Source organism: Cnephaeus nilssonii (assembly GCF_951640355.1).
Source record: "Cnephaeus nilssonii genome assembly, chromosome: 15".
Classification (NCBI taxonomy): domain Eukaryota; kingdom Metazoa; phylum Chordata; class Mammalia; order Chiroptera; family Vespertilionidae; genus Cnephaeus; species Cnephaeus nilssonii.
Window position 1 is genome coordinate 69,962,851 of NC_137086.1, and position 23,193 is coordinate 69,986,043.

General features: G+C 51.1%; 1 protein-coding gene and 1 pseudogene across 2 annotated transcripts in view; both read left to right on the forward strand.

The window, feature by feature from the left end:
- Positions 1-847: 847 nt before the first annotated feature.
- SLC9A2 (solute carrier family 9 member A2) overlaps positions 848-23,193 on the forward strand; it is a 125,085-nt gene continuing 102,739 nt past the window's right edge. The window contains exon 1 of the mRNA XM_079791578.1: positions 848-1,283. Coding sequence (XP_079647704.1) covers positions 998-1,283 — 286 coding nt within the window. The 5' untranslated portion in view covers positions 848-997. The remainder of the gene's footprint in view (positions 1,284-23,193) is intronic.
- Positions 17,591-20,567, forward strand: LOC307111576 (cytochrome c oxidase subunit 4 isoform 1, mitochondrial-like; annotated as a pseudogene). The gene is made up of 3 exons: positions 17,591-17,612; positions 18,431-18,433; positions 20,034-20,567. The product of its transcript is annotated as a cytochrome c oxidase subunit 4 isoform 1, mitochondrial-like (transcript).

The window sequence follows — 23,193 nt, forward strand, 5'->3', positions numbered from 1 at the left end:
CCGCCCTGTAATCAGCGCAGCGGGTCAAGCCGGGCTAAGCCGGCAAACCACCGGTTTTCCACGAAATAATTACATTTCTGTGGCTCCCAGACATGCGCACCTCTAACCCTGAAAACAGAGGAAGATGTTTCTATTTCGCGCCGGGGAGGGCGAGGGAAGGGCACTCAGCGTGCAGCCAGCTCCGGTGGGAAGGAGCGCGCTCCGGGGGAGTGGGGGGGGGGGGAGGGGGAGTTCAGTGGGGGCGGGGGACCTCGAGTCCCGCGGGACGTCGAGGCGCAGAAAGTCCTGGACGAGATCCGATGACTCTTGGGGGGCTGAGGGGGACAAAGTGAGGCTTCCCCACCTCCCCCGAGCTCCGCAGCGGGCTTAGGGCGGCGGCGCGGGGCTGAGGGGTAGCGCCCCCACCTGCGGGGCCCGGCGTCCCCTCTGACCCCCAGATTGAGGCGCCGCCCCCAAGCGCCCTGCGGGCCAGGTGTCCCCTCGGAGAAGCCGGCGCGGGACAGGGCGCCACGCGTGGGTCGCGCCGGCCCCTCCACTGGATGGACGCCCGACGCTGCCTCCGGGGCGGGGACAGCGGCCGCCACCGTGCGCCCAGCGCGGCGACCCCTCCCGCGGCTCGCAGGCTCCGGGGCGGCGGGTCCCGGCGCGCGGTGGCGGCCGAAGGGAGGCGCAGCTGCCGCCCCCGCGGCCATCGGGGCCCCGTCGCCCGCGCGCTCGGGCAGGTGCCAGGTGCGCGGTGCCCAGCCCGGCGCCCGCGTCCTCCCGCCCCGCCGCCAGGGCGCCGCGCCCGCCCCGCCCCCGCCCGCGGGCCGCCCGGGGCCGCGCCTGCAGCTGCGGTCGGAGAGCCGGGGCCGGGCACAGGCCGGCGACCGGGGGCGGAGGGCGGCTGAGGGTGGCCGAGGGCTCGCGTGGGGACCGAGCCGGGAGCTGCGGAGACCTGGCCGGCGGCGTCTCGGGGCGCGATGCGCTGAGCGCCGGGGGGGCGCGCGCGGGGCCCATGGAGCCGGCGGGCACCGGGCCGCGCTGGCCGGGGCCGCCCGCGCCGCTGCTGCTCCTGCTGCTCCTGCAGGTAGCGGGGCCGGCGGGCGCCCTGGCCGAGACCCTGCCGGGCGCCAGGGCCGTGGGCACCAGCGCCAGCCCGCCCAGCCCCGCGAGCGTGGTGGCTCCGGGGACGACGCCGCTGGAGGAGAGCCGGCTGCCCGTGTTCACCCTGGACTACCCGCACGTGCAGATCCCCTTCGAGATCACCCTGTGGATCCTGCTGGCCTCCCTGGCCAAGATCGGTGAGCGCGCTGGGCCCGGGCGGGGGCGAGGGCCGGGGGGGTGCTGACCTCTGCCTCGGGGCCCCCTCCCCACCGACGAGGGCAGGGCGACCGGTGGCAGAGCCCTGGCCGGGAAGGGTCCAGGGACGAGGTTTCCTGCTTTGGGTTCTTCGTGGGCACCGGCCGCGCAGGAGCCCCGCCCTGAGTGAGGGCTGCTCGCCTCTGCCCTGCCCGTGAGCCGGTGACAGCCCTCCGCGAGGCCAGACCTGCTGCTGCGGAGGCCGGCGGCCGCAGCCCCGCGCCCGGCCCGGGGGAGAGGCGCAGGCGCTGGAAGGAGACAGGGCCCCGCGCGGCCCCTGCCGGGCGCCCGACGCTGAGAAGCGGGAGGCGACTCGCACTCTCCTCCCCGCTTTGGGCTGAGGCTTCGACTCTCCAGGAAGCGCTTTTCCTGGGAGACAGGCCAGGGAGGCAAGATGCATATTTTAAAATAATCAACCCACTTTTCGAACTACCTTTCGCTCTCATTTGGAAAGCAGACTCGGAATGTCTTCTCTCCCTCCCGTCGCCGCCGTCCGCGCAGCTCTGCAGTCTTTGGTTAGGATTGTGGTGCTTTACATTGTTTTTACTTTATATTTTAAATGCTTTTTATCTGAAGATATGTCAGCCTCTGTCGTAATGATTCCAAAGGTGTCAGGGCGGAGGGTGTGAGTGCTCCCGCCTGTTTCCGCACCTGCCTGTGCGGAGCGCCGAGCCGGCGAGCAGGCTGCGGGACCCGGGCCTTTCGCCCCGCCGCCGAGGGCCGGGCGGGGGGGCCGGGCGGGAGGGCCGGGCTCGCGTCAGCGACCCTAACACGGCCGCGTGCTGAGCGGGGTGAGACAGCGGGGAAAGGATGGCTGTGCCGGGAGGCAGCGATCACTTCCTCGCGCAAAGGATGCTTTATTCCGGGTTTTCAAAGATGGCCCGGCTGGTCAGTGGAGAAGAACGGACACCCCATTCCAGAGAGGCATGAGCAAAGTCGCCCTGGAGGGCAGTGCCAGGCAGGGAGAGGGTGGTTTGGGGAGGTGAGCGGGAGGGAGCCTTCCCTGTCTGGTTGGATTAAGCAGATCCTGTTACTGGTGACCCAGGAGGCACCTGCTACTTGAGGTTTTGCCACCTTCACTGACCAGTGTTTGCTTCCCCCTGAGAAGCGGGGTGAGCGGCGGCGGCCCGCACACGCACGTGGCCTCCTCCCGCGGTGACACACTCAGGCCGCCGTCCGTCCGTCCGCACAGCCGGCAGGAGGACCCACAGCAGTGCTCCCGCTGGCGGAGGTGAAAACAGAACTCACAGCCTCTGTTCTCTCCACGAGCCGCCGGGAGGGCTGCTTCGTGCCGGTTCCCATTACTGCGTCTCTGCTGCCATTCTATTCAATTACAACTCTTTCTTCTGCTCTTCGCTCCTGACTATTTTAATCTGATTAATCACACTAATAACAGCTGCAAGTAGCCACTTAAGTTCGTTACGTCTCATTTTCACAGCCATCCTGGGAGGTATGATGGCCTCGTTTCTCGTTGGAGGGCCGGTGGGGGAGCCCGAATCCACCAGGGCTGCGGGGTGTCTCGTCTTCTGCCTGTCCCGGAGGCTTGTTTTGTTGTGCAGGTTCACGGAGAACAGATTGTGTAACATCCTCAGGATAATGCTGGGCGTGCAGCACACACGGGGGAGTGGGCGCGGGAGTGGCACCTGTGACCTTGGGCAAGCCTGTGTCCCAGCTCCTGGTCTGAGTGCCCGGCTGCCATCTCTGCTTCTGCCCCAGCTCCGCCTCCTCCAGGGGCTCGCACCCTGTGGGGCGCCTCTCCCACCCCTTTCCTATCACATGAGCGGTGTGGTGTTCTATGAGAAGGGGTCTGTGCCGGCCACAGGTGCATTGATCGGCCTGTTATTTCTGGCCGGGCACTGGCAGCTCTCCGGGCCTGCCTGCCTCCCCCAGACGCTGAGCTTCTCTGGCTGCTGTTTCCTCTTTCCTTTCTGCCTCTGGGTGGCACAGAGTTGGAAATAAAGACAGATGCTCATATCTCCCGCCAGGAGGATCTAAGCAAAGAGGGGCCGAGTGCAGACCGCCGGGGCTGGGGGAGCGGAGAGCTCTCAGAGCAGAAAGTGGTTTTAGGCCGCAGAGCTGTCCCTGGGGTCTGGTCTTGATGCTCCTGTGCACAGTGCTGCTGCTGCCGCTGCTCTGTTCCGGGGCGGCCTGGGGGGCGGCCCTGGACTGTGGGACACTTTCCCCGGCCCATTAAGTAGTCATTCACTTTTTATTTTAACTGTTGCAATGAAAAAAACACTATTATTTTGGGTCACTTGCATATCTTAATTTGCTCCTATTTGGGGAGGATGATAAATTGAGCTGTGCAGAGGGACATAAGGCTATGAGGTAACAGGAATATTAACTCATACAAAATGCCATGGTTTCTATTTGTGGCACTTTAATGCCATGTGCCTGGTGTACCTGAACTTACCTGCCCCAGAGATCCTGGAGAAATATTACCAGTGCTTAATCTGAACCAGGTTAAACAGGTTGCCCCAAAGAGAAGTTTCTAATGACATTTGTAGGAGGTCAAAGCACTATGTTGTACAGATGAAACTAAGATATTATGTTATGTCAACTGTAACTGAAAAATAAAAAAATTAAACCATGCCTGATGGTGAGTTCAGAATAGTTTTCTGGTTTGCAACACAATAGAAAACTAGAAAAATTACAGTCACAAGTGTTAAATGAGTCAATTTTTTCATCGCTTTACCTGATTTTTAGGGAAAATCAATTTTCTAATTATTTGGTTTAAAAACTTCTGTAGTAATAAAGCTTCCTAAAATGATGAGGATGAGGGTGATGAGGGTGTGTATGTATATATGAAGTAGGTCACATATATAAAAGAACATAGAAAATTTAGTACAGCTTTGAAAAGTTTTTAAAATTTTGGCAAGAAACATCTCCCAATCTGTTCTTCAGTTCAATTCCTCACACATGTTCTTTCATTTTAAATGTTTGTCTTTTGAGTAAGTTGGGTTTTTTAACAGTAAAAATGCCCACTTTGCTTGGTCAGTCCTGTACACGGGGTGGGGTCTACAGCCCAGAAAACAGGGGCCAAGAATTCGGAAGAGAAACATTCTCTGGAGCGCCAGGCTGGCCCCTCTGCTCTCCCCTGTGCAGTGGTCAGTGGATCTGTCCTGAGCAGGGACCAGGCCTGCGCCCCTCTCCCGCTCCCCTGCCCCGCCCCGCCCCGCCCCGCCCCGCCACCCCCCAGGGCTCAGGGCCCAGGCTGGCTCACAGCCAGAGGCCCCGTCTTTGTCCTCAGGGCCCCCGTGCCCCTCACTTCTCTCCCAGGTGTCAGGACCCATCCTGCCCTTTTCACTTCCTTTGTCCTTAGGATGCAGCGTTTTCCACTTCCTTCCATCCCGTTGTCTTAAAAATCAGATAAACTTGTGTTATTATTTTAAGGAATGACAAAACAATTTGGTCCATGACGGTTTCCCCTCTGGGCTCCAAGCTGTCCTGAATTTGAAATATGAAACCAGTTCCCTTAGATAATACCTGCCTGACTTACCCAGATCTTGATCTCTGAAGAAAACAAAAGAACGATCCTTGTCCTTTACCTGTTTCTCTGTCAGAGTTGGTTTTCCTGAGCTCGCCAGCTGGTTGGTGAGATGAAGCTCAAGGTCTCCCCCTATTATTTGACCCACATCTCACTTGGAAGCCTGGCGTTCCTGTGGGCACCCGCTGGTTCCTGCGGACCCTCCCTGCCCAGCCTCCCTCTCCGGGCTGGCCAGCCCCTCTTTCTGTCTGCAGGATGGCTCAGCAGCTCCCGGGCTCTTTCTGAGGACCACGTCAGGTGCTTTCTTTAGAACTGTATCTCTGGCCTCTACCCCAGGAATCGTTTTGTACCTTTTAAAATAATAGCATATTATGACTATGAAATAAGATTCCACACCAAAATGTTACTTTAGCAACTTTAACAATTACACTATCATTTATCACTAATGGGATGCTTTATTTATTTATTTTTTGCAGAATTCTCTCACGTGTCTTGAAGCCCTAAGATGTATACAAAAAACCTTTTGTATAAGTGTATTTGTTCCCGGGAGGGTTGTAAAACTCACCTGTAAAATCAAGTGACTTTGATGGTTTGTGTATGGATAGATTTTCACCAATGATCGAATTGTAAGTTTTCGTCGTGTAATTTGGATCTGCTTTGTGTAGTTTGGACCCTCCAGTAGGTTTTCATTCATACCCGCAATACCGGCATATCGCAGCATGCTATCAGTGTGTCTTTGTTGTGCTTCTGCATCTCCCTTCTCTTCCGGATTGTTTCCTTTTTACTGAAATATGTTCTTTAGTGGATACTTCAGGGACGGCCTTGAATGATAAATTCCCTCAGTCTTTGTCTAAAAATGTCTTTACTTTGATCATTTTCTTGAATAATTATACAACAGTCCAGGGGTTGAGTAATTATAACTCCGTTGCAAAACATTATTTCATTATTTCCTGCCCCCTTTTGTTGCTAAGGTGAATTATGTTGCTACTCACTGGTCTTTGGAGTTAATCTGACTTCTCTCTCTGCTTATACTTAAGAGATTTCGTGTGGTTATTCTACTATTGCCGTGGTGTGTCTCAGTATGAATTTATTTTATTTTTATCTCTTGAAATTTGTTGTGCTTCCAAGTTTCTTAATGCTGCTCTCTGTTTGTTCCAGCTACATTACCTGCAGTGTGTTTCTACTCTGTGGTTAACCTACTCGCCGGAAATCCATTTCAATGATCTTAGCACTTAAGCGTGTTTGGTCCTTTTCCAAGTTCTTCTGCAGTTTGTTCATGCTCTTTATTATGTAATTATAGATTCATCCCTCTTTTCATTATTTTATTTAAACTATTTTACTGTTTAGATTGTTCTGTTATTTCTTGTTTTTTTGGGTTGCTAATTCATATGTCTATCACATCTACTGACTTTCCCTTTTATGTATTACTAGAGGCCCGGTGCACGAAATTTGTGCACTGGGAGGTGGGTCCCTCAGCCTGGCCTGGGTCTCACAGTCCGGAGCCCTCAGGGGATCCAGGGGGAGCAGGCCTAAGCCACAGTCTGGCCACCCTCTGTGGGAGGTGACAGGCGGGCCGATCAGGGAACTGCACCAGCCAGCAAGCAGTCAGCCCCGCTCCCTGATCACCCCTCCACCACCGCTGGTCACCGCCGCCCCTAATTGCTGTCTCCTCCCTCTGCCCGCTGGCACCCGCCTTGTCTGGCCTGGCCTGGTGCCGCCTGCTCGCCAGCCCCGCCCCTCACCAACGGGTCATTCCACCATTTGGTCTATTTGCATATTAGGCTTTTATTATATAGGACTAGAGACCCGGTGCATGGATTCATGCACCAGTGGGGTCCCTTGGCCTGGCCTGCAGGGATTGGGCTGAAACCGGCTCTCCGACATCCCCCGAGGGGTCCCAAATTGAGAGAGGGCAGTTCTCGGGTGACACACCCTGGAATTGGGCTCCCTCCTCTCTGGTTCCGGGTGCTTAACCCAAGAACCGCAGCTGCCAAGTCACTGCAGCTCAGCAGCTCCTGCATTGAGCATCTGCCCCCTGGTGGTCATTGCACGTCACAACCACTGGTCGGACAATCTAATGGTTGGAGGGTCGCCTAGGCTTTTGTATGGAGAGAGTTCATAACATGAATGATAGTGCGCCAGCTTCAGCAGCGGAGTGCTCCGGTGGGCCTGCTTAGGGCCCTGGATGGTGAGCGGTTCTCACAGCATGGTTAGAGCGTCTGCTTCCTGGGACCTCCCTGGCCTGACGGTCAGCTTTTCCGTCTGGTTTTCCCGTGTGAGGCAGGGACTGTGAACACAAACCTGACGCAGGTGTGTGGTGTGGCCCTGGAGTCTTACACTTCACAGGTGACATTTCCCATTGCCCGAGACCATGAAGAGTTGATGTGCTTCCTTTCATTTTTCCCTGGCTGTACTATTTGCTTATTTAGGACAAAGTAGCTCTTTGATACTCAGGAATTTAGGCCGGAGTCCTTCCCTTATTGGACTGAAGTCAGATTGCTTGTCCTCATGTGGGTGCTCAAATGCCAGGTCCCAGCACGTGGGCGGGCAGTACCTGCATCTGGAGTTCTGGTTCTATGGCTTGAAAGTCAACCTACATCTCCACTTTGATTTTTCTCCATTTACCAGGCATTCCAGGTTTAAAAAAAAAAAAAAGTGCTGAGCACGGCCAGCTGTCAGTGCTGCCTTTTTCAGGGGGCAGAGACCTCTGTGGTCCACACTGTGGCTCCGTGGCCTTCCCATGGCCTCTAAGAAACGCTTTCCACCTAATGCTGCAAGTCCACAGGCATGTTCTGCTCATAGAACGTCACCACGGATTCTCTTTAATTTAAGGTAAAAGTAACATGTACGTTCCTAGTTTTTCTGTCTGCAGGGTGTGGAGGTATTTGCCTTTGTTTTATCCTCTATGGCTTTGCACATGTCTAGAAAGGACATAGCAGGCAGTTGACGGGGTGTTGGGAAAGACAGCCCCCGACTAGAGGAGGGAGGCTGTGTGTTAGCAGCAGTTCAGTACGCACCTTGTGTTCTCGCCCTGGCACGTCCTCACACACTTGCTTCTTATTTAATTAGTGGAAGGAGGACCTGTGGCTGCTGCTTCTGTTACTATTTCCATAGGGATAATGGGAAGGGGGAAACAATCTATAACAAAGAGTTTACTCTCAGAGCAAAAGAAGCGTAAGCCAAGACAAACATGTGTTTATTATGTTAAAGAGATGTGTGGGCATGGGCGTATTGTCATTCCAAATGAGACATGCACAATTACAGGTTACTCTCTTGCAATTACATCTTTAAATATAATGAATCATAATTGACGTGCTTCCTGGAATAACCCTGCACATTGTTCATCACTGTGCAAGCCCTTTCTAATCTAGATTTAAACAATTCTTCCCTTATTTGAAGCTGTGTGTGTGTCTCTCTCTCCAGTAATTCCAGAGGAGGCATGGGCCCGCCTCGGAAGGCTCTCCCTGTGGCTGTGACAGACCGTAGTTTTAAATGTGCATTTCATGTCATTGCTTAGTGTTGGCATACAAAGGTCACCTGCGAAAGTAAGAAAAGAAAATCAAATTCACAATTATATGTAGAAATGTCACCTGCAAAGAGACCAGGTTACACATGCCCACCTGCATGTGAGAGCCTCTGAAAGGCTTGTTACCCGGGCAGCCCCCCGCGGGGAGCCCCAGCTGCACTCAGGGCAGCGCCGTCCTGTTCGCGAGCTGGTCTCCAGGCCCAGGAGGAACCTGAGCAGAGCAGTGCCTCTGAGCAGAGCCTTCTCAGTGGCAGGTGGCAATGGAGGGCGGGGATGGTGAGACTGGCTAATCCCCCAGCACGATTTCTTTAATAAAATGCAAGAGCTCACAATGGCAGAGCATTCTCCATGCCAGGTATCTGGGCCCAGTGATTCCTGCTCATTATCTCGTTTAATCCTCACAGTGGCGCTGGGAGGCAGGCACCATTATTATCCCCAGGTTTAAAAAATAGATGAGGAAACGGGTTTTGAGAGCTCAGGGAGCGTCCAGGGCACTGCAGTTCTTGAGAGGCGGGGGGGGGGGGGGGGGGGGGGGGGACTGCGTCCTGCCTCCGGAGAAGAAGGCTGACTCCAGACTCCTGTCAGTCGTCACCAGAGCTCCTGGATGTGTCTTACATCACCTCCTCTTCACCGGGAGCCAGAGCCTGGCTGCCCCAGAGTCTCATGCCGGCCCTCATTGCCTCCAGTTGACTGTCAGGTTGTCATTGTAAACTCAGACAATAATGACAGTAACATCCCGCCTACTCCATGGGGTCATTGTGTGAACCCACTGAAATACACCCGGAAGCAACAGCAACCCCAAAGTTAAGATCATTCTGACCTCACAACTCTAAACTAGGCAGGAGAGAGAGAGACAATGAAATGGAGTGTGGCCTGACTTGGGGGGAGTATGGGAGCTGAACTTCAGGCTAGAATTTTTGAACCTTGGTCTAGTCCCGTGGTCGGCAAACAGCAGCTCACGAGCTACATGCGGCTCTTTGGCCCCTTGAGTGTGGCTCTTCCACAAAATACCACGGCCTGGGCGAGTCTATTTTGAAGAAGTGGCGTTAGAAGAAGTTTAAGTTTAAAAAATTTGGCTCTCAAAAGAAATTTCAATCGTTGTACTGTTGATATTTGGCTCTGGTGACTAATGAGTTTGCCGACCACTGGTCTAGTCTTTTCCACCATCCATAACTTTGGGAACGTAGAATTCTAATGCCTTTTAAATATATGTTTATCATGTTAACTAGAGGCCCGGTGCACAAAATTCGTGCACTGAGGAGGGGTGTCCCTCATCCCAGCCTGCACCCTCTCCAATCTGGGACCCCTTGGGGGATGTCCGACTGCCAACACAATCCGGGACTGCTGGCTCCCAACTGCTCACCTGCCTGCCAGCCTGATCACCCCCTAACCACTCCCCTGCCAGCCTGATTAATACCTAACTGCTCCCCTGCCTGCCCGATTGCCTCCAACTGCCCTCCTTTGCCAGCCCGGTCACCCCCAACTGCCCTCCCCTGCAGACATGGTCTCCACCAACTGCCCTCCCTTGCAGGCCTGGTCGCCCCCAATTGCCCTCCCTTGCAGGCTTGGTTCCCCCCAACTGCTCTTCCCTGCAGGCCTGGTTCCCCCCAACTGCCCTCCCCTGCAGGCCTGGTCCCCCCCCGCAACTGCCCTCCACTACAGGCCTGGTCTCCCCCAACTGCCCTCCCCTGCAGGCCTGGTCTCCTCCAACTGCCCTCCCCAGATGGCTTGATCGCCCACAACTACCCTTTCCTGCCAGCCATCTTGTGGCAGCCATCTTTGACCACATGGGGGTCACCATCTTGTGTGAGGTCGTGAGGGTCAATTTGCATATTACCTCTTTATTATCATGTTAATGATTCATAGATTAAATGTTCAACCTATATTAATTTTAATAGGCTAAAGTCCAACCCCAACAGATTTATAGGAGGAAAGATGTCATATCTGTCTTATTATTGCACCTGCATACAGACTTATTGAATTGCACATGTACATATGCACATATAGACACATGCATACATGACGTTCATTAGGACGTCGCTCCATGAGGGAAGGGCCTTGTGTGTGTGACTCACTGTCTAGGACAGTGTGGCACATGGTAGGTTCCCCACAAATAATCACTGAGGAAATGAAGAATAAATATCTAGAGATACTTTCTGTTTCATCTCAATTCAATCATGTAGCAGTTAAATCACCCACACACTGTGGTTTGTCCAGGAAGTCCACAGTTTACATTTGTTATTCTAGCACATATATTAATAGCATACCCTTTCACTCTCAAATATACTATTTGTCTGATAAGTTATTTGGTCACTCTACTTCTAATGCATATTCTACTATTGCACATACTTCGGTAACTTAAGCTCTGTTGTCTAAAATCTCAACTCTGTCACTTAGTCCCTGTGGACTTTGGGTGAGTTAATAAACCTCTCTAACCTCATCTGTAAAATGGGACTGCAATAGTGGCCTCCTCCCAGGTTGCCGTGAGGACAGAGTGTTGCGCTCACTGAGGGGAGATTTGGTTGGCGCTGGGTGGGGAACAGGTGTCTGCAGCCTCTCCGGAGCATAACCGCATTTCCGGGAGCAGCTGTTGGTCCCGTTGTTAGATGGTCTGGGTGTCCCTGCCCCTGCTGTTGCTGTGATGCAAAGCGTTCTCTCTAAATCACACGGCTTGGTTTCCAATGTTACATCACATTAAAAATTCACCTGCCAGCTTTCCTAAGTGAGTTCCCAATGGGAAAGGATCCCGGTTTCTGTCCTGGAAACTGGCAGGGTGGCAGCCAGGCGGGATAGTGGGGGGCAGCAGAGGGGAGCGTGGTCTCCCAGGAGCAAGCTCTCCTTACCCAGCCGCACACCCGGGGCTGAGGGCTGACAGCAGCAGCAGGGCCCCCGACACGCCACGGGTGGAGGAAACACGTGCTTTTCAGACGATCTCCACCTCCCCTGGCACTTTCTGTATAAACAGGGTTTCTGTAGGAATCTAGGGAGGAAAGCGTTTAAAGCAAGTGCTGCTGAAGGAGTTATCGCTGTGAAACCGTTGGGCGGCCTCTCCTTCCCAGCGTGGACGCAGAAACAGCACTGAGAGCGCGTTCTCCTCACCGCACCACCCAGGAATGGGGAGGAGATGCCAGGAGGCCCCTCCGTCCCCTGGTCTCCAGGGGATTCACTACGTGCCACTCGGTCTTCTCCGGAGAATGGCATCATCCTGTGCATTCTCTTGTGAGCTGCCTGGCGAGACAGGACACTGTCTCACTGGGGGAGCTCACAGTTTGAGGGAATTAGATAACATCTCTGCCAGAGAGAAAAGCACCTGCCCCCGTTTCTTGGCACCCACGCTTGGTCTCTGCAGTGCTGCATCACTCTGACACGGGCCAATGGTCCCTGAGCAGCTGTGTGCTCACTGCCTGCCCTCCTCATGTAGAGACTCTGGGGACAGGGGCTTGGTCTGGGTCTACCCCTGTGGAGCTCAGTGTGCACATAGTTAAAGCTAACGAGGTCCAGGATCTCGATAACACTGTTTTATATTTTCAGTTGTTTCACATCTGTCATCTACTTTGATTCACAGTTTTTATTTGTTCACTGCTGACATTCATTCATGCACTCACAGTCCAGGCTCTGCTCAAGGGTGCTAACGGTTTTGCAAAAGGAATTTGGTTCACGTGACAGCTAATTTATGTATTTAATGACTTCACTTCCTCTTCAGGTTTTTGTTGTTTGTTTTTTCTTTTTCTTTTCATTTCCAGGGGAGCTGTTACCATTCCTAAATCTTCTAACAAATGCCTCCAGCCCTCCACGTTCCCACTAAATCCGTTAGTAGGTTTGGTTATTGTTTTAATGAAACATAATAATTATGATGAAGCTGGGGCCATAAGAATTCCTAAGATGCACACATCCTGATGCTCACTGAGACGCCTTTGGTCTCCGCACAGTAGGCACGGGGGTGTGCAGAGACTGCCGAGCTGGCCATCTGAAGCCAGAGAAGGCAGCGTGAGCCACAACGGGATGGTTCCAGGGGAGTTTGGAAATAGTGTGATTCCCTCGTAGGGCTGTTCTCGGTGTCGACCGCCCCATGTGCAAGTGGTTCCCTCCACGTAAAGGACTGCAGTTGGTGTTGGCAACCACTCAACTGAGAAATGAAATTAGGTAGCGATTGCTGGCGACTGTGCAGGGTTTTTACTCTGTGTTGATCTATTTATTTTAAGCAAGTGGTAAATTCATTTAGAAGTCAGGATCTTAAAGGAATAAAAACCAAAGAGAAAATAAAATTCCAACACAAGGTGGTGGGGAGGGTGGAGTAGGCTCTCCGGGTAACCTTGTCCAACTCAATGACGGCAGTAAGCAAACAGCAAAACCCAATTGGCATAAATTATGTACTACCACATGGGTTGAAAGTATGACAAATCCTAGGCCTTAACATCTAGCCGGGGGCGATAAAATAAAAACTGCTTTCAACTGTTCGCCTGCATGGAAGTTTTGAATCTAGGTTACAGTATCCAGTGGCCTCATCACCACCCCCGCCTAGTGCTCCCTCCCTCCCCTCTGTCCCTCCCGCAGCTTGACTATGCAAAGGGTCACTCAGAAATAGTCACCAGAACTTAACTGCTCCCCGAATTATGTCATCCCCCCTAAATAGTACACTGGCAAGTTTTACCCTCGGAACACTTTGTTCAAATCTAATCTTCTTGCTCAAACCCCTTCATCTAATGGTGTCACTAAATGAAGGAAGGAATAAAGGGAGGGAGAGAGGGCGACAGGCAGGCGCCAAGAGGCTGATGGGTGGCACTTTGAGGGTGAAGATGTGGAGTGCTGTGGGGCTGGGCAACCTGCTTCGTGGCTGTGAAACCTAAACGTGCAGCCCTGGCCCGCTCCGCAGGAGCTGTGGACGGTTTCGTGCTGCAGCCCCGGAAACACGAGACGAGGACTTGACTCGCCCAGTCCGGGCTGCGTCCCTGCTTCCCCAGCGCAGATCCTGTCCCCGCCTGGCAGTCAGCAGTTCCCTTGGCATCTGCGGACCTCACTGGGTGTGGGAGGCATGCATTTCACACTCAAACGTAATACATGCACAAATGCTTTGAACGGTGCCCAGTGTCTATTTCCTGAGGACAGCGAGGGTGCAGCGAAGCCAGCGGTCTCTCAGGCTGTCTGAGGGCCTAGGAGTTTCCATCTTGGTTTCACTACTCATGGGCATTTTGCAAAATTGTATAACACAAGCCTCCTGTTCCTTCTGTTGGCTGTCACAGGATCTTTTCCCAGTGCAATAAAAGGTGCCCTGTGGGCTGGCCGTTAGAGGGGAAGACCCGATGACCAGGAGAGAAACCAACACGAGTGTGGGGCTGCTCACAGCGTGGTGAGCTGTGGGCCTTGGAGACCTGAGCACAGGCGACCGCCCGGCCTTAGACCTAGGGGCTGGCAGCTTCATGCACGGAGGGAGGCCCAGGAACACAGCCGCGTGGCTGGAGGCAGAAGCCCAGCCTGGAGGGCACACAGGCTCAGCCATGGGCCCTGCGCAGCGCGCTCCCACAGCCCACAGGCTCCCACAGGCTGGGATCGGCCCACAGGCTCCGCAGGCTGGGATCAGGCCACATGCTTCCGCAGGCTGGGATCGGCCCACAGGCTCCCGCAGGCTGGGATCGGCCCACAGGCTCCGCAGGCTGGGATCAGGCTCGCTAGGCAGCTCCCGCTTTTTGCTGACCCTCTGATAGAAGTATATTGACGAAGGTCAGGCAGTGGTTGGGTGGGTTTTGGTCTTTGAATGGATTGAAAAGAGGAAGAAATGAGGGACAGAGAAAAGGACAGCATCTAAGAAGAGAACCAATTGAACTCTGACAATTGGGAGAGTAAGTGAGGACCCGGTGCAGTTAACTGCAGAAGCCCACCGGCAGCAAGACGGAGACACTGTGCCTGCGCCTGCCCTGCAGCGAGCCCAGGCTGGCGTTCCCGGCAAGGGGAGCGCACTGGGTGCAGAGCACAGGAGCTGCTGCCGATTTAAAAAGGTTTCTTTGTGCACACTAACCCGATGTTTGTAATTAGGCCAGAACATCTATGTTTCTGAGGGAAAGCCTCTAGAGCAGGATTCTGTGTGTGTGTGTGTGTGTGTGTGTATACATATATGTACATATATGTATATATGTATATATATTTTTTAAATCTGATTCATATTATGTTATTGAAGAGCAATTTTTATGGAAAGACCATCATAAGAACAAATAAATGTATGCTTCCTGCAATGCAACCGCTGAAGCGAGCTCAGCTGGAAAGACTGGTGTCGAATGATGGTTTGACCTTCTGCTGACTTTGAGACTGCCAGCACGCCAGAAGCTGGGAGAAAACTCGGGCAGTCTCCCTCACATTCCTCGGAAGTGCCACAGCCGCTGATAGCAAGAATAAACGTCTCTGGAGTCCATGCTGCCAACCTGTCCCTCCTCGATCTTCACAAAGGAGAATGTGACCCCGGAAGAGCCTGAGCTGAGGTGGTTATTTGAGCAGGAAGTAGTCAAGATGGTAAAGTGCAGCCTTAGTTTTGACATTTGAAAGCTGGTTAGTGGCCAAGGATCTAATGTAAAATTCAAAACCATGAATAACTCTAAATACAAAGGGAGGAAGAGGATTTATGGAACAGTACAATGTTTATTTATTTACTACTAGAGGCCCAGTGCACGAAATTCCTGTACGGGTAGGGTCCCTAGAGGCTGCGGGCTGCTGGCCGGGGCCTCCCTTCATTCCACGCCGCCCCCTGGTGGTCAGCGCACATCATAGCGAGCAATCGAACTCCCAGTCAGTTGAACTCCCAAGGGGACACTTTGCATATTAGGCTTTATAGATATATATTTCCTCACTGGCTTTCCTCAAACTGCTTATCTTGGCAAGGAAGATATTGATTTGCTTTTGACAGGATCAGTATGCAAATTACTATGACAGGTATACTTTACATAATGCTAAATTGCCAGTCTATTGTGAGCATTGGGACCATAGAAGTGGCCGCCCTGCCGGCGGGCAGGCAGGCCTGTGGCCGTCCCCTGACTGGAACAGACTCCCCTGGAGCCTATGCAGGCGCGGAGGCACAGGTGGGAGTTGCTCACTGTAAGCGTTCATGTGCTGGCCCAGCCACGTAACCGTCAGAAGTTCATTCGAGACTGGCCTGCCCCGAACTGTTCGCTCCTTTCCAGGAGCTGGGGAGACTATGGGCTCACGATCAGTCAGCATGTGATCATGTTCCCAAAAGGAAAGTAAATGAATTAAAGTGGTGACATGCTCTCCACCATTGGTAAGGTGGGGACCAGGAGGGAAGACCAGGCTGGGCCAGCAGCAGCAGGAGCACCGGCTGCTTGTGCTGGTCAGGGTGAGGTCACATGGCAGGCAGAGTGTTTGCAGCGCAAACTCTAGAATAAATAAGAATAGCTAGTCTTAGAATATCAGTAGATTCTCAGGTCTCATATAAGAGGCACTTTCCTTTCAAAATATATCTATACTAATAAAAGGATAATATGCTAATTAGACTGGGCATCCTTCCTGACAAAGCCGGGGGCATGGCCAGCCTGCAAATTGCCCGCAGCCCCTCGCCCAGGCCTGCCCCGCCCCCAGCGGGAACCCCCACCCCAATTGGGGGCCTCCTTCAGGGCAGGCCAGCCGGCCCGTGCACCAGGCCTCTATCCTATATAATAAAAGGGTAATATGCAAATTGACCCTAACGCAGAAGGACCAGAACGACAGCTGGACCAGTCACTATGAGGCGCACTGACCACCTCTCAGTCCCTTTCCCCGGCCAGCAGGCTCCGATCACCTGATGGCCACCCGCTGTGGGGGCAGGAGCAGCGAGCGGGCGGGAACAGCCCTCTTGGTCCCTTTCCCCAGCCGTCAGGCACCGATCACCTGATGGCGAACGGGGAACCAGGGGTGGGTGGCGGCGGGGGGTGGGGCCAGCTGCAGGCAGCTGGGGAAGGTGGCCCTGATCGCAGGCCAGGCCTAGGGACCGTACCTGCACACGAATTTCGTGTGCTGGGCCTCTAGTCTATGTATATAAAACCCTAAGCGACCAGTCAACTGTTCAACTGGTCAACCATTTGACCGGTCACTATGATGTGCACTGACCACCAGGGGCAGACGCGCAACGCAGGAGCTGCCCCCTGGTGGTCAGTGTGCTCCCACAGTGGGCGCACTGCTCGGTGAGCTTACCAAGTGGCTGTGGCGGTGGCAAGCACAGGGGGACCAGGTGAGTGGGAGCGGCGCAGCCCCCGGCCTGGGCTTGAGCTCCTCCCCGGCCGCCTGCCGCTTCACACACTACTACATCCCCCAAGGGGTCCCGCATTGCAAGGGGGCGCAGGCCAGGCTGAGGGACCCCGCCTGTTCACGAATCCGTGCACAGGGCTTCTAGTCTGTGAATAAAATCAATGAATTTAGCAGTTTTCAGTGGAATAAAAACAATATTGTAAGTGCTTGTGCTCTTCTTCACTGCGCATGGGTTTGAAGGAATCCAGGGAAGCATTGCTATAGTAACCATACATGCTGTGGGGGATTGCTGCATCATCTCAATATATTATATAAGTTGCTCAACTATTCCCCTTCTTCTGTGACATTTTTGCTCTGAGCATTTTTGTAAAAATTACTGGTTTTTCCCTTTAAGTTACAGAAAACTCTGATCCTTTTGCTCTGAGGTGTGAAGAGCCCACGGTGTGCACATTTGTATCCCTGCTCTGAGAGTCCCCACGAGAGGCCAGTCCGGAGGCTGGGGGCCAGCTGATTGGTCATAGTTGGGGTTCTGTGCCTGGGACAGTGCCGTCAGCAGAGATTGGTCAGCACAGCTTTTCACGCTGCTGTTTGGCAGTGTTATGCAGATATAGCAACATTCATTTTGCTTTGCCATAGTTATTTTACAAGAATGAGTAGGAAAGTGAAAAATGAAAATGAAGATATTCTGGTAAAAGATACCTAACATAAAATTTACTCTTTCAAACGTTTTAAGTGTATATGTTAGTGGCATTAAGTACATTCACAATATTGTGTAACCATCACCCCTATCCATCTCCAGAACTTTTTCATCTTCCCAAACAGAAACTCTGCCCACTAAACACTCACTCCCCGCACCCCTTCCTGGCCTGGGAAGTCTCCTTGGCCCCTGGGACCTGTCTGCCCTGGGTGCTTCGGAGAAGTGCCGCCATGTAGCATCTGGGCTTGTGTTTGAGGCAAGTAAAGATTTCAGGGAGGAACCATAGAGTTCTTGCAAACTTAATGAAATCGAGATGGAGGCGGAAATCACCAGCAGTGAGGAAGCATAAACCTTTAGCATAGTCAGATATACACTGTGGGCTGTGCATTCCATTAGGAAACAAAAGAACAAATTAGAGATGAAAGAAGATAGAAGAGCTGGAGCTAGGAAGGTGAGGACTGTGGTAAGACTTGAGGCACGAGATCTTTAGCTTTCGGTGCCAGGACCCCAAGGACAACATGCAGGTCTGGTGCACGTTCCGTTCCGTGTGTCTCTGCAAGGCAGGCACTGAAATATCGGTGGGAGAAGAGCCAGACCAAAGGAGAGCGTTCGCTTTGTTGCTGGTTTTGTCCCCTGCTGTGCACTGTTGGAGATGATGAGGTGCAGAAGTGAGTAAAGAGTGGCACAGCTCTCGGAAACGTGCTCTGAGTGGAGAACCAGAGACAGGCTGTGTTGCTGAGGGCCCAGAGCCCACTCGCTGTGCTCCCAAAGCCCGCAGGACATGTCCTAAATGAAAAGCGGCCTGTCCTTCACAAGCTTGCCCACAGGGGATGGTATTGCTTCCCTCCACTCCGGGCTAAATCTAAACTGGGGATGACAGGACCCAGGACAGTCACTCTCACCCTCTCCCTGGGATTTCTTGCGCCTCCTCTGGACCACACTTCGGCTCAATCTGGTGAGTTTTGCATGTGCTGTTCCTTCTGCTTGGAAGGCCCTCCCTCAGCTCTTGGCTTGGAAGATTCCTACTTCTCCTCACTTCTCAGGTGAGCAGCACGGAGCCCCACCCTGCTCTGTGGCTCATTGTGACTTACAGTTCTCTGTTTGACACTGTCTGATGTTTCAGCGGCTCCTTTGACATCCTTTGTCCCCGTAGACGGTAAACTCCATGAGACAGAGCCATGTCTACGGTGGTTATTGCTGTCTCCACGCCTCACACTTCATGGTGGGGAGTGCTTGGAAATGCTTGTGGGTCAATAAAGAAAAGAATAAGTAATTAACTGGGTCATTTACCAGTTCCCAGGAAGGATGACTATTTTCTTGGCAATGATTTTCTATAATATACACTATTCCCACCTAATGACTTACAGACATTCAATAATTTCTCCCACTTGTGTGTCCTGAGCACCGACCGGGTTTTAAGCGAGCAGGCACCTCGCTGCCATCGGGGCACTTTTCACAGGGAAGGTAAAGCGTGGCCTTTGGCACGGCCACGTTTTTGGAGACGCCCTTTATCAAGCTCAGGACGGCGCCTCTGTTACTAGTTTGCAGCTGGTTTTTGTCTTGGTGGATGTTGAATTTTTGCTAAATGCTTTTTCTGCACCAACTAATAGAATCGTGTCATTTTTCTCTTTAGTCTGCTGATGTGATGGATCACATTGATTGGTTTGAACAAGTCTTCCATTCCTGATATAAACCTCATTTGGTCATGGTGCATAATTCTTCATATATATTGCTGAATTCTTTGCTAATGTTTTAATAAGGATTTTTGCATCTATACTAATTCTGTACCCAACTATAATGTGTGGAGGGATTACACACACACACACACACACACACACGTCACCAAGAAATATTTGGACACCACCAGGGCATCCTACAATTCGACTCAATTCTGATACTATCTACCTGGGGTAGCATCAGATTCTACAGTAAAGGTTCAGTGCCACAAGACTGCCCTTCCCCTTCACATTCCCCCCACCCTCCACCCCCCACCTGCAGCCGCCACATTCTTCAGATTCCAATTGCAAGTCCAAGTTGTCACCAGTGCTTCTGACTGACTGGCTATAGATGATAGATTCCAATGACACCCCTCCCCCCTTGGGGTTGACTAATTTCCTAGAATAACTCATAGAACTCTGAGAAACATTTTACTGAAAATCACTGGTTTATTGTGAAAAGCGATATAACTCGGGAACAGCCCGATGGGAGGGATGCACAGGGCCGGGGGTGGGGAGGGCACCGAGCTGCCATGCCCTCCAGGCTCCACTCTCCTGAATCTCCAGGTGCTCACCCACCAGGATGCCTCCAAACCCAGGCTTCACTGTGTAGGTGTGACTGATTAAATTAGTAGCCATTGGTAATCACTTTGACCTTCTCTCCGCAACCAGCTCCATCCTGAGGTGACTGAGGGGCAATCGCAAAAGTCACCCTTAATATAACAAGAAGCCTTTGTCACTCCATCACTTACTAGAGACCCAGGTTTCAGGGGCTCTATCCCAGGAAAGGGCTCAAAAATCCTCTTCCTTCTTTAGTGCTTACAGCTGGACTAGTGATCAATAATAAGATTGGCACATGACTAAGTTAACTGAAGAAAACCCAGTTTAATACATGTGCATGGGAGAATCACAATATGATGCTCAGATCATAAAATGAGGCTCAAAGATATGATCGAACCAGGCACCTCTTTATACTCTTTAGACAAACAGTAAATGTGTGAGGAATGGGCAGGAGGAAGAAAGTTAGTGCTTATTAGAAAGGCTGGGCTCTCTTCTGGTCGCGGCGGGCCCGGTGGGCTGCGGCTGGGCGGCGGCAGAATGTTGACAGCAGAGTATTTAGCCTGATTGGCAAGCGAGCGAGTCCCACCTTGGCGTGTGCACGAGCACGCGGGATGGTGAAGAGTGAAGACTTCTCTCCCGGTTCTGTTGATCGCCCTGGCTCCCCCTTGCCCGATGTGGCCCACGTCAGGAAGCTTTCTGCCGGCCAGAAGGCCTAGTAAGAGAAGGAGAAGAACCCTGAGTAGTCTATCGGTGGGTGAAAAGGCTGAATTGTGTCACATTAAGTTCAACCAGAGCTTTGCTGGAATGAACAGGAGCACGAATGAGTGGCAGCCAGTTGTGGTGCGGCTTCTGCTCTCGCTCTGATCTGGGCGAAGCGCTGTGTGGCCCGTCCCGCACACCTCCCAAAAGGAGCGGGTGGCCACGCAGACCAAGAGGATGCTCGACATGAAGGTCAGCCCGATCCAGGGCTTCGCTGCCGAGTGGGACTACAACAAGAACGCGTGGAAGGAATAAGAACCTGCCATTCCCGCATCCGCCCCTCACCCCGTTCTGTCACTTCCTTGCAGCTCTGCATATTCACTGGAAATGGCTAGTTGCAGTCCCGATGAAATAAATGAACAGTTTACTTCGGGGGGGGGGGGGGGGGAGAAAAAGACAGGCTTGGGCTTGGAAGGAACTTAGTAGAGGCCTCAACAAGGCTTGTGTGCGGAGACTTTAGGCCTCCGGAGTTTTCGAGCCCCTGCTCTTGGCCTCGAGCACAGCAGGAGCTGTCGAAGGGGGCTTTCTTCTTGCCAGGCAGTTTCTTAAGTAACTGCAATTCAAAGAATCCATATGCTCCTGTGGAGTATCTTGGGGTGGCTTGCCCTGAACCCCAGAAGACAAATACATATTTCTTATTATAAATCACAATACTCATAAAGAATATTGGTCCGTTGCTTTCTTTTTTGTCTTTGTCTGATTTTGATATCTGGGTAATATTAGCTTCAAAAAAATCAATTGAGAAATGTTTCCATTTTTTCTATATTTTTTGGAAGAGATTGTGTAGAATTGGTATTGTTTTGTAGAATTCACTGGTGAAACCATCTAAAACTAAAGATCTCTTCTTTGGGGGAGTCTGAAATTAAAAATTCAATTTTTTATAGTTACAGGGATATTCAAATAAATCATATTGGGTGAGTTGTGGCCATTTGCGCTTTTTTGAGAAATGTGTCCATTTCACCTAAGATACCAAATATGTGTGTAGAGTTATTCATAGCATTCCTTTATCATCCTTTTGATGTTGGCAGCATCTGTAGTGACACCCCTGTTTAATTCCCAAATGACTGATAGCTTGTGCCTTCTCTTTTTTTGGCAGTCTTGTTAGAGGTTGGTCAATTTTATCAGTCTTTTCAAAGATCTATCTTTTAATTTCATCAATTTTTTTCCTGTTTTTAATTTCACTGGTGTCTTCTCTTTATAATTTCCTTCCTTATACTTCCTTTGGATTTATTTTGCTCTTCTTTATTTAGGTGCTTGAAGTGAGAGACCTAGATTATTGATTTGAGACTTTTCTCAAATGAATGCATATAGTGCTATACATTCCTCCTTCAGCACTACGTTAGCTGTGTGCCATATTTTAATATGTTGTATTTTCATTTTCATCCAGTTCAATGTACTTTTCGATTCCCCTTGACACTTCTTCTTTGACCCGTGGATTATTTCTTGTAATGTCATTATTAAGAGAGTACATAGTTTACAGAGTCCAGTTGACCCTTGAACCGCATGGGGGTTAGGAGTGCCAACTCCTTATGCAGTCAATAATCTGCCTATAACTTTTGACTCCCAAAAAAGTTCACTTACTAGGTGTACCAGTTAATAATGAGGATTTTTTTCAATAGATGGAGTTACACATATGTTGATATATATGCGATTTGATATGTATGCTATTTTGTTGTATTGACAGCAAGCTTCAAAACTTCATATGTCACATTTGCTGAAGGTATTAACATCATAGATATTTTTACACTTAAAAATGTCGAATTTCATGCCAAAAAAAGAGCATTTGCGGGAAGCTTTAATTCATTACTTTATTTTGAAGAAAAAGTTATCGTATACTTTGGGAAGCTTATGGTGAACATGCTCCATCTCAAGATACTTGTGAACACTGGTTTAAATGCTTTAAAAGTGATTATTTCGATGTGAAAGACAAAGAACGTCCAGGTCAACCGAAAAAGTTTGAAGACCAACAATTAAAAGCATTATTGGATGAAGATGCATGTCAAACTCAAAAACAACTTGCAGAAAGATTAAACGTTGCTCAGCAAACAATTTCCTATCATTTACAAGCAATGGGAAAGATTTTAAAGGAAGGAAAATGGGTGCCACATCAACTGAACGAAAGACAAATGGAAAACCGAAAAGTCATCAGTAAAATGTTGCTTCAATGTCATGAAAGAAAGGGTTTTTTTGCATTGAATTGTGACTGGCGATGAAAAGTGGATTTATTTTGAGAATCCCAAATGCACAAAATCATGGGTTGATCCATGTCAACCATCAACATTGACTGCAAGGCCAAATCGCTTTGGAAAGAAGACAATGCTCTGCGTTTGGTGGATCAGGAAGGTGTGGTGTATTATGAGCTTCTAAAACCAGGTGAAACTGTTAATACTGATCGTAACAAATAATCAATTTGAACCATGCTTTGATTGTGAAATGACAAGAATGTGCCAGGAGACACGGCAAAGTAAATTTGCTTCATGATGACGCACCATCACACACTTCAAAACCAGTTAAAGACACGTTGAAAGATCTTGCCTGGGAAGTATTAGCCCACCCGCTGTATTCACCAGACCTTGCTCCTTCAGGATTACCACTTGTTCCCACCGATTGCACACGCACTTTCTGAGCAGCACTTCAAAACGTACGAAGAAGTGGAAAATTGGGTCTCTGGATGGTTTGCCTCAACACAAGAAAGATGGGGGAAATGTGTAGCTAGCTATGACATTACTTTGAATAAAACACATTTGGTGCTTCTCTTGAAATTATCATGTTTTCTTTGATTACAAATTCTGCCATTATTAACCGTTACACCTAGTACAGCTTACTGTTGACCAAAAAGAAGTCTTACTTATAACATAACATAAATGTCAGTTAACATATA